The sequence below is a fragment of the Hydra viridissima genome, unplaced genomic scaffold (assembly GCF_058129835.1).
Source record: "Hydra viridissima isolate aposymbiotic clone 2 unplaced genomic scaffold, HvirCarnegie_v1 scaffold_19, whole genome shotgun sequence".
Taxonomy (NCBI): Eukaryota; Metazoa; Cnidaria; class Hydrozoa; order Anthoathecata; family Hydridae; genus Hydra; species Hydra viridissima.
In genome coordinates this window covers 577,624-596,220 of record NW_028324318.1, presented here as the reverse complement: position 1 = coordinate 596,220, position 18,597 = coordinate 577,624, and the positions used below count along the sequence as shown (strand labels likewise).

At 29.3% G+C, this 18,597-nt stretch overlaps 1 protein-coding gene across 1 annotated transcript; it reads left to right on the top strand.

The window, feature by feature from the left end:
• Positions 1-16,809: 16,809 nt before the first annotated feature.
• LOC149876529 (general transcription factor II-I repeat domain-containing protein 2B-like) lies at positions 16,810-18,085 on the top strand. Its single transcript, XM_090075263.1, has 3 exons — positions 16,810-16,852; positions 16,985-17,074; positions 17,139-18,085. Exons 1-3 carry the CDS (start codon positions 16,810-16,812, stop codon positions 18,083-18,085), a joined length of 1,080 nt encoding a protein of 359 aa, XP_089931389.1.
• The last annotated feature ends 512 nt before the right edge of the window (positions 18,086-18,597 follow it).

The following is an 18,597-nucleotide window of genomic DNA, read 5'->3' as shown; positions in this document are numbered from 1 at the left end:
TCTCTTGCTTAATATTCTCCTTTAATATTTTAACGTTTAATTTCTCGATATTAACTAACTTATGAGCACCATAAAAATCAATTTTTAACAAACTTGAATAAAGCTTTTTTTCCAGAAAAAACATTTCTAAAGCATCACTAAATCACCATGCTTTACAGTGAGGTATGGTTGTTTATTTAGCAGGGAATGAATTTTTACATTCTTTTTTCCTTGTTTCTAATTGAGATTATCAAGATTATTGAGATTACCCATATTTGCTTAATATTGTTTTTGTTGCTTCAACTGTTTCGACTTTTTAATATTTTATACTTTCCAATTTTCATTATCCTAAGCTACTTTATAAGAGAAAATTCAAATCAAACATTAATAAGTTTTGTCAGCTGAAACAGAAACGCGCAAATTTCAATTGTAAATAGGGGATTGGATTAGAAAATGATAAAAACTATTAAATCCAGGTTAATATGTTTGGAAAGAACGGTCAACACACATTAAAGAGAACTCATTCACATAACATTCTCTTTAGCAAGGTTTTGTTTCAAGGTTTTCTAATAGTGTTATAAACTATAAAGAAAGTAGACCACCAAAAGAGAGATTAAGAAAATGAAAAAAAAAATACCCACATTAGAAGATCGCTTGATGGAATATTTCACTAAAATGCGTCAAATTAAAGAAAAAAAGACTACTAAGAAGTTGAGAATGGAATCATTAAAATAAGCAATCAAGTAGAAATAATTAGACAGGGTTTGAGAACACAACTAGTCTCATGAGAAAATCACACGGTTCGGAATAAACTTGAAGAGAAAAATTTTTAGCCATCTTTAGCAAATAAGGAGTTAGAGTCGCGATAGTACTCACAGCTTTCGGTGTAGTAATTGCAGCAATAGTAGAAGGCGTAAATGGTGCCGCTGTATATGTCGCTGCAATATCAGCTACAGATGATGTAGGAACGTGTAATTTATTTATGAGATGGACTTCTTTAAATTGCTGTATATAAAAATGGATTAAAAGTACATCGATCAACATTTCTCCGTGATAAGTGCATCGTGTTCCGTATTTGCAGCTGCATTTTTTTCCACACGAGAAAGCATCCTAGCAAGCTCATCATTTTAGTGCTATCCACATGTTTCTATATTTAAACAAAAACCGCTGATGGATAATGTGCCACAACCACAATTAAAACGGGATTGTCACAACTCTTTAGAAACGGACTTGTAGGAGCCTGTTTACTTGAGAACAGAGAAATTTTAAGCTACTTTTAAATGTTGAAAAAAGACTTTCAAGTTAGGTATTTAGACATCAAATAATATATATTGTATGTATATAAATTGTATGTATAACGTGGGCTGTTACATTTTCTCCCTCTATGAAGAACACTTCCGAAGGTGATAATATAAAGTTAGCACATAAGTTTAACCTGGGTAAACCAAGTCCTTGAATAATCTGAAAAACAAAAATAATTATTGTACGAGGTTAAAAAACAAAATTAACGATTGTACGAGGTTAAAAAACGAAAATGACGATTGTACGAGGTTAAAAAAAGAAGAGCGAAAAAAATGAAATCTGATTTAAAAAGGTTAAAAATTTAATTGAGAAAATATGAGCATCTCTAAAGTCAGTTGTTGTAAAAAAAAACAACTTGAATTTCAGATTCAATAATAAATTTCAATTGAATTTAAAGAAAACTTGGCAAATTATAAGTGAAACTTTTGGTAAACCGAAAATCAATAAACCATAGCAACCAAAGTAGAAAGATGTAAATAATAAAATTATCCGAGAAGAAAAATCACTGTGTGGCATTGCAGCAGACGTTGAAGAAAAATCTGAATTGAATAATTTCTGACTTAAATTTTTTTTTTCATAAATTTTGAATTGTTTTTGCAATCTTACTTTAAACTTTTTATTAAAACGTTGTATAAATGAAGGGTAGAGGATTGAGAACGAGAAATATTAATTCCTTTCAACACGGATAGTTTGTTGCGCAGGGAGATTCTTACCCAATTAATCATTTCACCGAAAAGATACTTTTTAATTAAACGGTATTAGGTATTGATAGAAGTACCAAATTGTGAAAACGGTGCTTTAACATTTAAAGTAGACCTATCCAGTGAAAGGAATTAAAATTTTCTAATGGAAGTGCTGCTTTATTGCAAGTATAAACTACATTTCTGCGAGAAAAGTTACTGCCAAAAGGTGAACTTACAGATAGTGTGACTGTTACCGAAAAATTTCCTTTCGGAAGAAAAAACTTCACTTTGAATAAACAAATTACAAACAACTTTACAAACTTTGAATAGGTTGTTTGCTAATTTTTTAAAATAACGAACCTGCAGTAAACCATTGCAGTTTTTAAAAAAATGATCATTTTTGTTTTTCTATATCATAAATGGATTTGAATTGGGTGCATGAAAAAGCGTTTTGTAACATATTAAAAGTTTTATTTCAAAAAAAACACAATTAAAGATATTTTAGTACTAGAGAATAGCCCATAAAAATTTCGAATTTTTTTAATAATTTTTGATTTTTACGCTAAATTATGACAAAAGAAGTGTGAAAGGGGAAAAAAGAAAGTATGATGGGATAGGAACATTTTTTGAGAGTTCAAAAAAAATTTCTTATCCACAAAATTATGTTTTACCTTAAGATAAAAACGAATAATTATATATAATTTAGTTTCACTCGAGCGTGGTGCTGTAAGCCAAACATTTTGTAGATAAAATGTAAGAGAGTTTTTCAATACGTTTTATAACTATACTTATTGTTTTACTTTCATAAACTGAAGACAATCCGAACATAACTTGATTTCTTGCGGGGTTGTCCACAACCATGGCTGTTTTAATGAAAAATGTTTAACTAGTATCCATCCTCCTCCCATTTTAAAGGAGGAAGTTTGGACCGTTTACCATTATTGCTTAAGTTATAAAAAAGTAACCAAAATCGTTTTCCAATCAATGAAGAAACTCTGAGTTCTCTTAAACAGACAGAAAAGTAGGTTTTCTAAAATTAATAGCAAGCTGCTTTCCTGCATTCCAAAACTTTAACACTATTTTACACAAAACTACACAAAAATTTGCATTTAGATTTACACAAAGATTACATTAGATTTACACAAAGTAAATTCCAAAAGACACTAAATATTACATTAGATTTACACAAAGCAAATTCCAAAAGAGACTAAAGACACACATGAAGATAACAAGATTGCCTGTTAAGAAATCAAGCTTTCTAAGATCTGTTCCAGAGCTTCAATTTCTTTGTATAATTAAATAGTGTTAGTTGGCGAATCAGAACCTTTTGTAGCATCTAGTCCGGACTTAATTTTCAGGTTCTAAAAGTGAAAGGTTGTAATAATTTACTAAATCAGAATCAAATCATATTTGGTGCATATTACATTTATATTACGGTTGTGGATAAGTACTTAGCAAAATAAGTTAAAAGTTGGAACAACTTTTATGAAAGTGTTTTATTCATGTTTTGTTATAATATTTCAATTCAGTAGAACTCACAGACATCCCACAAAATATTTCATAGCAAAAAATGCTTAAATACGAAAACAATATTTTTATTACAGAAAATTTTTAAAATGTTAAAACAATAACTAATCAAAAAATACTTTTAGACAATTTAGGGTCTAAACACTTTATCCCCCCTACCTTCCCCTAAGTTTATGATTTATTCTAATTGAGAATTTATCCTGATTGAGAATCTTATAAAAACAAAGGTCTCAAAATCAATGGAAAGTGCTCTAATCTCAAGTTGAAAGTACAAAAATATACAAAAAAACAATCGCTAATATTCGCCATCTTGAAAAATGATTATTTTTTGTTTTAAAAGTATTAACAACCTGGTTTTTTCTTTTTATAATCAAGATTTTGAATAATAGAACGTTATGGGAATCCATCGCGTTTGATTATCATCACGTCAGTTTGTTTCTGCTGTATTTTTACTTTGTTGACTAAAATATATTTGAAATTTTTATGGAATAAGTTGAAAAGTTCTTTTACTGATTACGGACTGAAATGAACTTTTAAACAACTAAAACTGTAAATATTTAAAAAATACACATTTTAAACTATTAATTTTCTTTTATATATTACAATACTACAAGTTTACCCCCCGTGAAAACTTTATTATATCTGCCATGTATGTCATAAATGTTTCCAAAAAGTTTCAACTTAGCAAAAAACATTAAGGAATTCCATTTATATTATTTGATTAAAGTTCGTTTTGTCATAAATTTTTTTTCTTTTATACCAATAAAGATTTTGTGTAAAACATAGTCAAAAATTTTGTTTCAAATTAAAATTCACAAAAAGGAATGGCACGTTTCACAAGAATGACATGAGTTATAGCTCGTTTGCTGGTCTGATTACAAGAGATAAAACAATCGAGTTAGGTCAAATTCGTATGTTTTTTGTTCGACTTTAAAAGCCGTTAGCTTAGAGGCGTTTCTTAAAATAAGCAAATTTGAAATCCGTTAAACTTCGAAAAAAAATTAATTTAACAATTATGAAAGCCGTAAAAAGTTGTAGCTTTATTTTTAATCGATTTTGAAAACCTTCCAAAGTTGTTCACGCTTAATTAAAACGATCCTGAGAGTCAAAAAGTAGCAAATCAAAATTTTTACGAATATGAAAATCGTATAAGTTTAATTACATTATATTTAACGAATCTGAAAACCTTATAACTTTGTGTATGGTTTTTAACATGACTTTAACATTGTAAAACTTTAAACAAATATGCCAAAGAGCCATCGCTCGCTGGTTTGGCAGTGCTTCCTGAAGGAATTTAGAGAGATAAGAAGGACCTAAAAATGAATTCTGGGTCAATATCAACCCTGAGTGGTCACCTATGGTCCAACCATTAGGATGAGTATATTCTAAACGTGTCAGAATCAAAAGATACGAGATGAGGCAGAAACTGCTAAGGAGGACAAAGTTGAAGAGGCAGAAGATGAATTGGAAACAGTTAGTACTGGTAACTTTGTTAAATAATGCATGATACGATGCAATGTAGCGAAGTTATAGGACTTCTTGTCAAATTTATATGATTTTTTATTGATGTGAACAACGGTATCCGAAGTTAATTCAATGTTAACAAATGTATACGATTTTTTTAAAAAAGGGGTCTAAAAGCCAAAAAGAATCTGTGCTTCCCAACATAGAGCACCACTCAACTTCGTAGTGACATGGAGCTCATGATTTACCTTGCAACTGACAATGAGCCTTTCTCCATGTGTGACTCTATCCCGTTTCAAAGATTGTTTGCCTACTTTGACTCGAGGTTTAAGATTAAAATTGGGACCTGCATGGCTCGCTTCATGTTACCTCTCCTCAACAGGAATCTGCAGATGCCCATGAAGAGCATTTTGACAAGAAGCTTCCTCATTGCGACCGAGTTGCAATCAACACTGACATCTGGACCTCACGCAACAACAAACCATTCATGGCGGTGACTCTTCATTACATCACCAAGGAGTTTGTTCTACAAAAGGTAACTGTTGGAGTTGTTCCATTCCCAGGTACACACACTGGTCAGAACATTGCTACTCAGTTGGACAACTTGGTTAAAAGTTTTGAGTCACTCAAAATGGTCAACAAGTGGTTTATTGTGTGTGACCAAGCTTCATGCTTAACATCGCCCTGGAAAGGATTGTCAACAAACTGCTGAAGGGGTGTTGAAAATGAAATGCCTCAAGATGAATGATAATATTTTTATTTTTTTAAGTAGATACGAATATGAAGTTTTACGGCTTAATGTCAAATTTTTACAAATATTTTTTAATTTCAAAAGAAGTTTAAAATCCAGATGATGCTCCTGATTATGCTCCTAGACCTCAACCATCTCCAAAGTGTGCTGTGTGCTCTCAGGGCTAACAAAAAGGAATGGACTGCACCTATTCCTACGGGTAAACAATTTGAACTGGTTGCAACCTGCCACTCCTGAACACATGCCGAATCATTTCTGAATCAATATCAAGTGATAAGAAAATTACAATTGATAGAGCACTGACTGCCATTTTTCATCTTGTGGATTGGAATGGTTTTCTGAGGGTCAAAGAAATTAGAAAGAACACTAACACTGGAGTAGATCCTTTCATCGTTGAGCTTATTGTAGAACTCGAGAACGGGAGTATTATTGCCTACCAACCTTAAAACCCTAAATTGAGGGGGCTTTTAGTGAAGCTGAATAGATGGTCCACTAAAAGAGATGTAGGTTATGTCCAAAAACCACTCAGAGGTTGGTGTTTATCAACGAGAACTTCAATTTGTTAAACTCCTTTGTAACAGTTTGGGAATACCACTCCATGGAAGAGCAAATGGCAGCTAGACCTGCTCCAGACAGAGATCAAAATGATATTGATGACTCAGACTAGGATGATAATGATGATGATGATGATGATGATGATGATGATGATGATGATGATGATGATGATGATGATGATGATGATGATGATGATATGATGATGATATGATGATGATAATGATGATATGATGATGATGATATGATGATGATGATGATGATGATGATGATGATGATGATGATGATGATGATGATGATGATATGATGATGATGATGATGATGATGATGATGATGATGATGATGATGATGATGATGATGATGATATGATGATGATGATGATGATGATGATGATGATGATGATGATGATGATGATGATGATGATGATGATGATGATGATACAGCCGCATTAAAAATGAAGCGGAGACCTATCTCCAGGATTGTTGAGCTGGAATAAAATAAATATTCTTTACAAGGGTAGCATGCTAGGATTATTTTAGATTAGATAATCAATAATATGCAAACAATTTTTTCACATTTAAGGAATTGGATTTTTTAAGAAGGGCAGAGATATACCAAACCAGTTATCACTTTACATTATTTTACATCGATGTCTTTGAACCTGAACATAGGTTGTTTCCCGTTGATTATGATTTTTTCTAAACTTAAGGAATAGAGTAGGAGTTCAGTAAAGAAGGGAAGAGTATAAGAGTACTAGTACTGCTACATACAAGTTCAACTTAAAATAAAGCTCATTACTAGGGATGGCACTTTTACTTATTTTGATGTAAAAAAAAAATTACTTTAAAAAAAAAATTACTTTACATAACTTAGATTAAATTATGAAATATATTTACATTTTAAAGTAATTCATTTTTTAAAAAATAACATTATATTACATAAAAAATTACTTACATAAAGTTAATTTTAAAAATGCGTAACTTATTAAAAACTTATTAAAAATGCGTTATTTTTTTATTGCAAGTAAAAGTAGTTTACATAAAAGAGTTAATTACTTTTTGTAAATTACTTTTAAAAGTAAGCCGCGTGAAAGTAATTTACTTTAAAAAGTAATTTAGATTTATACTTATACAAATAGTTTGTATCGAAATGTAATTTACTTTTTACATGTAAAAGTAAACTATTTTTGAATGTGATCTTACGTAAATATAAGATTTTAAAAAAGTCATATTTACTTTAAAAAGTAAGAGAATACAGCTACGTAATATGAAATTACTTTTATGCGTTAAAGTAACAAAAATTAATATAGGCAACTTACACAAAAACTATTTGAAAAAAAAACTAGTTACCATTACAAGTAAATGTAAATCTTTATCATTGAAATACTATACTTTACTTAGTACGTAAGTAAAAAGTAAGTTATTTTATTTACTTTTATCAAGTAACAAAGTCATTTTATGTTGTTTTAACATACTGATTGGTAAGAAAAACAGCGTACCAAAAGGTGAAAACCACTGGCGGTTGCAAAAAAACATTTTTTCAAAAAGTATATTTTTATGCGGAGAGAGAAAACCTCATAATGACAGTAAGCAAATCTGTCGCAAAAAATATATTCTATTTAGGAAATAAAATATTCCGTCTTTGTGAAAACTTTAGTTATTGAAAAAATTCAATTAAAGCCGTTAATCAACTCTAACGTCCCTAAACATATTTCATAATTCGTTTGACGCATTATCAAATATGTTTAGAGTGGGACATGGACCTTTCAAAAAGTTTTGCAAAAATTATAAATCAAGTATAAATTATTTGATTAAAAACCATTTCCGTCAGGGGCATCGGAGGCCGATAGACTTTCTAGTAAAGGTTTATGCACCCAAATAATTTTCATTTTGGTCATCGTGGTTGTTGTTATCTATTACAATGAATAACAACAACCACTTTAACGCTATTAACAAGAACCACGCTGAATATTAATTCGAAATTTAAAAAATTATTGTAAAATGCAGACCAATTTTGTCTAACTGTATGAAAAGTATGAATCAAAAACAAAAAACTAGTCAGTGTTTTAAAACAAATTACAATTAAAATTTTGACACTTTTAAAGCAAATTAAAAGCCAAATAAGATTTGATTGCTTTTGATTAAGAATATAATAAAATGTACAATTATATAAACGAAATTAATCGCTGAAGCAAGAAAAGGCAGCAATTAACCATATCGTTAAGTCCCATTTGAAACATATTTTATAAACCCGTAGTATTATGGCCGAATAAATCTTCAAAAAATATCCCTTATTAGGTACAACTTTAAAAAAATGCTCCTTATAATAAAAAAACAGCCCCATAAATCGCTGGGGTGTTGGGGAGCCTAGCCACGGCCCTGTTTGCAAATGCTAAAATGTTTAGGAACTACATAAATAATATATTAAAAAAAAAAAAACAACAACTGATAGTTAAAACAAACGCTATAATGTGTTAAAGTAATCGCACAATTTTTTTGGTTTGTCAAATCGCCGAACCCCGCATTGGCATTTATAAAAAACATATTTCATAATAAAATGTATAAAACTTCTTCCACATCATCATAATATAAAAATATAAAATACAAATTACATAAGTGAAATATAAAAATTATGAAAAATATAAAATACAAACTATATAAGCGAATTACTTCCATTCTGAGTTACATTAAATATCAAATTTTAAAGTAAGTTTAATCATATCTTTTCTTTAAGGAGCATTAAGTAACGTAAGTTTCTTGAGCCCATGTTACATCTTTCTTTTCGATGAATAAAGTTAGCAACACTGAATGAGGATTCTGGCCCTACCAAACTAGCAGGCGAAGTACAAACCACTCTTGCTTTAGAGGCTAACATTGGAATATCTTTTTCATATTTGTACCAAAATTCATCAAATTTCCAATTTTTTTGCTTTAAAGCGTAATTGAAAAAAGACAACTCTTCTTTGATATTTCGCTTTGATTGTGTTTTTTGTATGCATAGATTGACACCGCACAATGTTGCAAGTTTAGCGAATCCATTTTTGTGTTTCACAGACTGTTCAGGTGAATCTTGAAGTTCGAATCGAACATCTGAATCTGTCTCTTCTAAAAATGAAAATGAGTAATAATATTTGTCAATATGCAAATCTTTTTACAAAAGTGCTTTAAAAAATTATTTACATAAGTTTAAATATATTTAAATTTAAAAACAAATAATATTTTATAACTAACCACTTCTCGGATGATTTTGGTCATTTTGCAAACAAGTGTTTACAAACGTTGACCTTCGAGGTCAACGTTTGTAAACACTTGTTTACTATAATTTTGTCGATATGATAATAGTTATCTCTCCAAAAAATTTATTTATGTAGCTAGAAAGCTAAAATGCTGGCCAGTTTTAATGGCCTTATTATAATCTGTTTTTATATGCCCTTACTATATTTAGTGTCCCTCCTTAATTTTTAAATAATGAAAACGTTTATACATAAAACCTTAAAAAAAACTACTTATAAATTTGCCTTTCAAAGAATCTCTTCTTCCTAAACGGGTGTCTCCCAGGGTAAATGCGTTTTCTCCTTACTACTATGTTTAGGCTATTTCTAAATTGGTTTAAGAAAGAAACCCGAGAACCCCACCCAAATATCTCCCCTGGAAAAAATCCCCCCTCTCCCAAAAATAAAAGTAAAAGAAAAAAAAAAATCAAACTTTTGTTTAAATTAAAAGATTGCCTCCCCCAACTCCTAACCGTCAGTTGTTGTGTGTACTATTTCGTGCACATTCTCCCTAACAATCAGTCGATGTATATGTACACTCCGCTGCACAAATTCCAAAAAAATTTGTCGATAAAACAAAAATAAAAAAGCAACAAATAAATTTAAAAATTTACACATTAAAAGCGGTATCAGGAAAAAAGCTGATACAAAGATAAAATGACAGTAAAGCGTATCTAAGTATATAAAAAAAAACTATTTAAGCATTTTTTCATGGGAGGCATTTTTTAGGAGGATATTTTTCTTGATACCGTCTGAATTCCATACGTTCCGTCATTGAAAATTTTCAAAAAGATAACTGTTCCAGCCTAAGACTAGTAAAATATTTCCATGTTGGTTAGGAATTGAAATTAACCAGAGTCTAACAATGGTTTTAAAGAAAATGCGAAATTGTTCCGGCGCTAGGAATGGTTTTAATTCCCAATATAATCATGGATCGGAGTCGGTTATTGATATTTTAAAGGTGCACAGGGAAAAAAAAGTCTAAATCCGTTCAGACCAGTTGTTGCCCCAAATTAAATTAACTATGCTTTACTGCAAGTTTTGTTTCACTGCATTTTACTCTCTCATACAATATCCTTTCAGAGAAAATGTTGACCAAAAGTAAATTTACTTACTTTTTAAGTATAGATTACTTTTAATTGTAACTAAAAGTTATTTAAAATGTAAACTTAAGTAATCAAAAGTAATTTTATGTAATTTACTTTTAATAGCCATTTCATTTTAGCTATAAAATAACACATGTCTACTTAGGAAAACTAATTATATAAGTAAATTTTATTTACATTTGATTGCATGTAACTTTTTTATAATGTATTTTAAAATGCTTTTTTTTTTTACAATTACTTTAAAATTTTGTAAAGAACTTGAAGTTGAAGTCATTAATCTTGAATTTGTAGTCGTAAAATGTTCATAAATTTTACTTTTGAAGTAAAAGTAAAATTTATGAACATATAACGAATCATTAAACTGTTTTTACTTAAAAGCTTATATAAACAGAGATCTCTGCGAAGAGTTGATCTTGAATTTTATATAGGAAGAGGTTTGCAGATTTTTAAGCAATGCGCGCTCAACGCCCACAGTACGCCTAAGGGATTTGATAAACTCATCGTAACGGACGGTTACTTTATCTGATATATGTCAATTTTTTTTTAAAGTTTATCATTATAAGTTAATTTTTAGTGAAGTAGTTTTAGTTTCCTTAAAGGTCCAGAATATGCCTTACCATATTGTCGAAATTAACACTCTAGATCGCTGATTTCGGCATTTTGGGTATCAAATAATATTAGTAGCAATTAGAAAGTTTCTAAGTTGATTATTAAAGACGTATTCTACCGAACATTGGTTTGGATGATTTATTCGCATTGATTTGTTGTTATGACCTTAATACCTCGAAATTACCCGCCTTTACCCAACATCTTTATGACACCTTATACGAGTGTGAAAAGGGAAAATAAAAAAGTCATCCTGCAGATATCATTTCTTTAGAAAATGCATTTTTCTAAAATCATTGATTTACCTAAATAAGGTCAAGACGACGAGATAATCAAAGTAAATTTTGATGACTCAATTAGCCAGAGTATTTGTAAGTAGAAAATACGATACAAGTAATATAAGTGGAAAACTTACTAATGTATTTTGGATCAAGAAATCCAAAATTTCAAATTAGAAAAAAATAGTTGCGCGCTAAATGAGCTCTATACCGTTTAAACGGTATGCAAGTTCAAACACACTTATTACCTCAAATACCACTTATTACGAAGAATTAATTTTAAAGTAATTCTTAACTACAAATTTAAATTCTTCGTTCCAAATAAATTTTGTTGTTTACATCAGGTTGTTAGATAATTTCTGAATCTGATTATAGAATTGCAGTTTCAAAGTCGAGTCAGTTGCACGATCTTCAAAAAAATGCTATTGTTATGTTAACAATAACTTTAGGACATAAACAATAGTTTTAGGAAAATACATGCAGGAAAATAAAAACAATAACATTTCTTTTGTTTACAAAAGGATATTTAAATCCGCATTTTTTTTACAATTTTTGGTTAAAACAAGGAAGAGATAATGTAATGTAATGAGTAAATAGTTTTTCGCACCGGCGATTTGGTTCGTAAAATCCGCAAAAATTCCATCCGAATTATTTTGCGGATAATAATAGTCCGTTCGTTAAATATTTTATAAACCATAATCCGAAAATTAATTTACGAACTAATAGCAAGTTCTTATTTTGCGGATTCTGTTTGATGCTCGGTTTATTAATCCGAAATATTTTTACGAATCAATTTAACTTAAATTCGTTTAGCGAATTATATCTCAATCGCATTCCGTTCGCGCCATTGAATTGTGCGGTCCAAAAAATTACATTTTTATTATGTGCGCGTCATTTAAATTGTAGATTTCAATTTTATTTTCAGTACTATTTGGAAATCTTTACCTACAACAATTCGTTCAACAAATCAACAAGTCTACTATTACGGTAAGCCATAATTATATTATTTTGATTTAAAAGTTAAGAATTTTTCAAATTGAATTTTTGCGGATCGAAATTTTTTTTTTTTCTTTTTGCGGATCGAATCCCTTTGCGAATTAATTCGCTAAGTGGTTTGCTACAATTAGTGAATTGGTCCGATAAAATTTATATTGTTTAATTTCTTCTACTTAAATATAAATAGAAATAGAAATAAAATTAAATATAGCGATAAAAGCTAGTTTGAAAAATTGTTACTTTCATTTCAACAATGAAGGCAAATAGCCTTTAAATAATTAGTTTTTTTAAATGAAAGTTTTTTGCATGCCTAAAAAATATTACTTTTTATTTTGACAAATATTAAGGAAAAATTTCAAATAACTTTTAAATAGCTATTTTTCGGAAACTGTTTGCATTCATCAAAAACATTTACGTTTTATTTAGGCAAACATTGTGGAACAATTTGAAAAGAATAAATTTAAATTAATATAAACAATAAGAAAGGAGAGACAATAAGAAAGGAGAGACAATAAGAAAGGAGAGACAAAATCAACAATTCCAGACATTTTTGAAGAGCTTGCCTCTGAAAACTCAGATTTTGAAGAAGCACAAGAAAGAGGAAAGAAGAGGAGATGTCCACAGACACAGAAAGATACACTAGCATCGCCACACCTGGACCAAGTGGAACTCGTGGCACTTCCAACACTCAGATACGGCAAGGAAGAAACAGGCTAACAAACCACAATGGGAAAACATTGACATCAATCAAATAAGAACTGCTGTTGACATATAGCATAATATGACTTGACCGTTGGTTGCAGTCATTATGGTAACTCATAAAATAACTCCAGAACGAAGTTAGTGCAGAGATGCCCCAACTTCGTTCTGAAGTTATTTATGGAACTCTGACCTCTTTCAAATGGAGTCTGTGGTGGATCTTCTTCCAGCGATGCATTCTTTAAAGAATCCGAACCCTACTGTTTCTGGAGGTTGTAAATTGACAGATCTTTTACCAACAGAAGATGAAGTGGAATCTATTCAATTTATCATCCTGCTTCTGAAAGGCTTCTAAGAATTCTTCGAGAAATGCAGCAGCGAAAAGAATGTTAGCATCTGCTCCGTTATTAATTGCCAATACAACATCAGAGGGAGTTTTGCAAGGGAGATGATCAAGCCAAAAACCGAGGTGTCATCAGAGCTTGCTCACTACTTCAATGAAGATTTTAACAAAAGATTCGAAGGGGAGCTGATGAGTATTGAATTCTATATTGCTCTTTTTTTTAGATCCTAACAGCAAGGGGATGTGCTTTGTGGATTAGGGGGAAAAAATTGAAGTTGTCAAAATTTTAGGAACGAAAACTATAGAAAAACTGTCAAAGAAAGAAATTTTGGCTAGCTAAAGCACTCCTTTCCCTTCAATCTTGGACGATGAGGATGATGACAACTTTGATTTCACTCAACAACTGAGGAAGAAAGTGTTTGGTTCAGGTTATATTGATGCTGGAGTTGAAACAAGCACCAAAAAAGCCATTTCAGCAGAAATTAAGGGGTATTTGAATGCAAAACCAGTACTAGAAAAAATAAATGTAATGGAATTCTGGAAACAAAACCAGTACATTTACACAATAATGTCAATGCTGGCTAGAAAAAACCTCTGTATACCTGCCGCATCATCAACATCTGAAAGGGCTTTCTCAACAGCAGGGAATACATACAGCTCTAGAAGAACCAATCTTTCAATCTCAAAGGTTGAAATGTTGGTATAAATCAAAGAAAACACAAAGCAATTTAGCAAAATTTAAGACAATGTGTGGCCAGGAAATGAATTTGTAAAATGATTAACTTTCAGTGTGATTTGACATCTTTTTTCATTTCTGAACATGTAAAACATTTTGTTATATCTTTGAATATTATAAAAAAATAAAAACCAATCTTATTTCAAAAGCATTCCTTATTCTAAATATCCGTTTTAATCCGCAAAAATAATATCGGTTCGGATTCTAATTCGTGAAAAAAATTTTTCGGACTGAAATCCGATCCGAAAATAACGGACCAAATTATAATCCGAAAAAATGTTAACAAATTATTTTCCGAAACATTGTTTTCGGATCAAATCAATCCCTAACTAATTTGAACAGGGGCCAATGCTATAAACAATTCGAAGTTTTTTTCGAGAAAAAAAATCTTTCGTAAAAACGCAATTTTTCACGTAAATTTTTTTTACGAAAAAAAGTTCGTAAACTCGAAGAATTTATCGCTGTTTGTATTTTTTTCGGCCATTGCTATAAAGCATACAACGTATACCTCACTAAAATTCACGAACTTTTTTTATTCGTAATACGTCATTGAAAACAACAATTTCTTTTTAATTTTTATTAAGTAGACCTACCTAATAAATTTTATTAGTTTTAAGTAGGCGGTGCTGTCTATTCTATTTTTATGAATATTTTTACATTCTAGTATTTGGTGTTTAAAAAAACTGTGTAAAATTAAAATAGGAACATGATTTAATTTTTTCGGATGAAGACTTAGATTTCGAAGTTGCAGAAAATGAGCTTCTCCACCGATTGCCCCGAGAGGTTCGTGTTTAAAACATCACTTAAAATTACTAAATTTTGATGTTTTTTTAATGATTTTTTATCGAATAAAATCAGAAATCAAATTAAATAGGCGCAGAAATTATATTTTTGTTTTGTTCTTCAATTTCATTTTAGTTTAAATGGCCGCTTTTTTAACGAAGATGTTTCTGACAACGTTTTTCGAGAGCAGTATCGAGTCCCAAGAATTTTATAAGATTTTTAGAAACTAGGCTTAAAGATGATTTGCAACATTATACAAAGCGAAATAAAAGCATTTCAGTACGTTTCCAGATAATGATATTTCTTCATTTTATTGGCACAAATGTCTTTTTTCATGTTCTCAGAGACTGTCATGGAATCTCTTTCAACACAATTTATCGCATTATACACAGTGTAGGAGAAGCTATCTTCAATGTTAGTGTATTAAGTTAATAAAACTATTGAAAATATATATATTATATATATATATATATATATATATATATATATATATATATATATATATATATATATATATATATATATTACATATATAAAATTGATATATACTATAGATTACATCATTTTATCATTGTTAATTTTATATATTGTAATATATCTCTCCAGATTCTACTGTTTTTGAATATAATGATTAAATTGCCATTACTATAACCCTTGCTAAATATTATTAGCACTATTAGTAGTTTACTTCGTATTAGTTTAGAACTATTTGTGTGTAAACTTGAATGTAAAATCTTTAGTTAGAAATATATGATTATTTGGTTACGTACTTATATTATGTTAATATATGCTATATATTACATACTTACACTATAACAACACTTGTAAATATATATATATATATATATATATATATATATATATATATATATATATATATATATATATATATATTATATATATATATATATATATATATATTTATATATATATATATATATATATACTTATACTATAACAACACTTGTGTAATATATATATATATATATATATAATATATATATATATATATATATATATATATATATATATATTACACAAGTGTTGTTATAGTATAAGTATGTAATATATAGCATATGTATAATTACATGTATATACATACATGTAATTATACGTATTTTTATTTAAATAGTTTACTAATTAAAGCATACTAAGTTCCCAAGAAGAACCTCTTTATTTTCTCTGATCTTTATTGCTAGTATCATTTTAAGTTCTTTAGACAGCATTTTATTTTGTTGTGTATTTGTGTATTATTTTGCTGTGTATTTGTGTACTATATGGCATATTTGTCGACACAACAAGGAACTGAATAATCGATTAAATGCATATTTTAAGTAATTAGTTTATTATGGAATTACTAAAATCCTTTTCAGTTTTATCTATAAAATATCTACATAAAAACACAAACAAAGAATGTTCAATGATTTTGAAGCGCTAACGTTGTTCCAACAATGGCCGCCAAAAATCACGAAGAAAATATCTAAAATTGAGATAAAAAATCTATCTGAAGTTTTTTTTTCAAAAAAACGCATTTTTTATCTGAAAAGGCGATTTCCTTGTTCGTTTATAGCATTGGATTTAATAGCGAAGTTTTTATCTTAAAAACGGAATTTTTTGAATGTTTATTGCAGGAATGGCCAAAACGTGGCTCGCGAGCCGCATGCGGCTCTTGGAATTTCATTTCGACTCTTTTCGAATTAACTTTACTTAATCGCATAACTTATTTTTTTGAAATGGACAAAGTAAATACTAACAATAATCCACTTCGCTACAACAGTAAGAAAAGAAAAATTGATGACGAGAAAAGAATATTTAATGAAGATTGGACAGAAAAATTTGCACTTATTGAAAAAGAAAATAAACCGATGTTTAATTTTTAATACAACAAACTTGTTAGTGTTGCTACAGATGGTGCACCAGCAATGGTTGGCAAACATGTTGGACTTATTAGTTTATTAAAAAGTGATCCTAAGTATCCAGAGTTCATTCCAGTTCATTGTTTGATTCATTCGAGGACATTTAGTAGCTAAACATTTAAATTTTTCAATCGTTCTAAAATCAGTGACAGAAATTGTAAATTACATTCGATCAAATGCTAAAAATCACAGACAGTTTAAAAACTTTATTGATGAATTGGATCTTGCTGACAAACCAAATGACCTATCGTTTTACTGTGCTGCACGGTGGCTTTCAAGTAGTGATGCTTTATATAAGTTCGTAGAATTATTAGAACCAATTAAATCTTTTTTGATTGAAAAGAAAAAGACTTTTGAAATTCTTGATGATATGAACTTTTTGCAAGATCTTTTGTTTTTTACTGATATAATGCAACATTTACAAAGTCTGATTTTATCTCTTCAGGGAATAGAAAAAATTATATCTGATCTTGCTCAGACTATTTTTAGTTTTCAAAAAAAAATTACCCTTTTTCAGAGAGATCTTACTTTAAAAACCTTTAACCATTTTCCTCAAATGAAGATGATTATTTCTAGTCCTTCAATTCAGTATGATGACCATAAGATTGAATCATACAGGGAAAAATTACAGAATTTACTAGAAGACTTTCAAAAAATGTTTATAGATTTGATTGCACTTAAATCATCTATAGGATTTATAATAAATCCTTTTTTAATTGATATTATTGGTGATGGTTGTCCAATTCCATCAAACATAGTTGAAGAAGTACCTCAATTTGAAACAGAACTATTAGATCTTCAAGAAGATCAAAATCTTCTGATGCTGCATAAAACACTAACTTTATTGGAATTTTGGAAGATAGTGCCTGAGGTTAAGTATCCCCTACTGAAAAAGATTAGCATAAAATTTATTTCAATTTTTGGTTCAACATACACATGTGAATCTTTATTTTCCACTATGAAATTTGTCAAATCAAAGTATCGTGCAAATCTAACCACTGAGCATTTGTCAGAATTACTTAGAACAGCAACTACAAGCTTGAAGCCAGATTTTAAGAAACTTACCAGTAAAGTTCAGAATCTTAGTGCCTGATTGGAAAATTCATAATTTTGTAATTTGTAATTTTGTTACTTTTTTAAAAACTTATGACGTGAATATGCTTCTTAAAACAATTCTATAACTAGTTTTTCTTGTGTGAGAATAAAAGGGAATCAGATTTTTATTTAACTTGATTGAAATAAGTTTTTCGAAACACTCAAGATAATTTGAAATTCTAAAAAAGCTTACATTTAAAGTAAAGTTTTTGACTTTAAAAATTTTTTTTTTTAATTTAGACATAAAAACTAGTTGTAAACATAAAATTTGTACACAAAATGTTTTTTAGAAAAAGTTCTTTAGAAAGATTTATTTCTTTTCATAAAAGTTTAAGTTTAACTTTATGGAGTATTTTACACTGTTAAAAATTTCCGTTAAAAAACGGAAAAATATTCTGTTACTTGCACGGAAAGTATCCGTATATCCATGTATGGGATGTACAGATACATTATGTACGGAAATTTTCCGTATCTGCGGCTAAATTTTTAAATACGGAAGTTTCCGTTGTA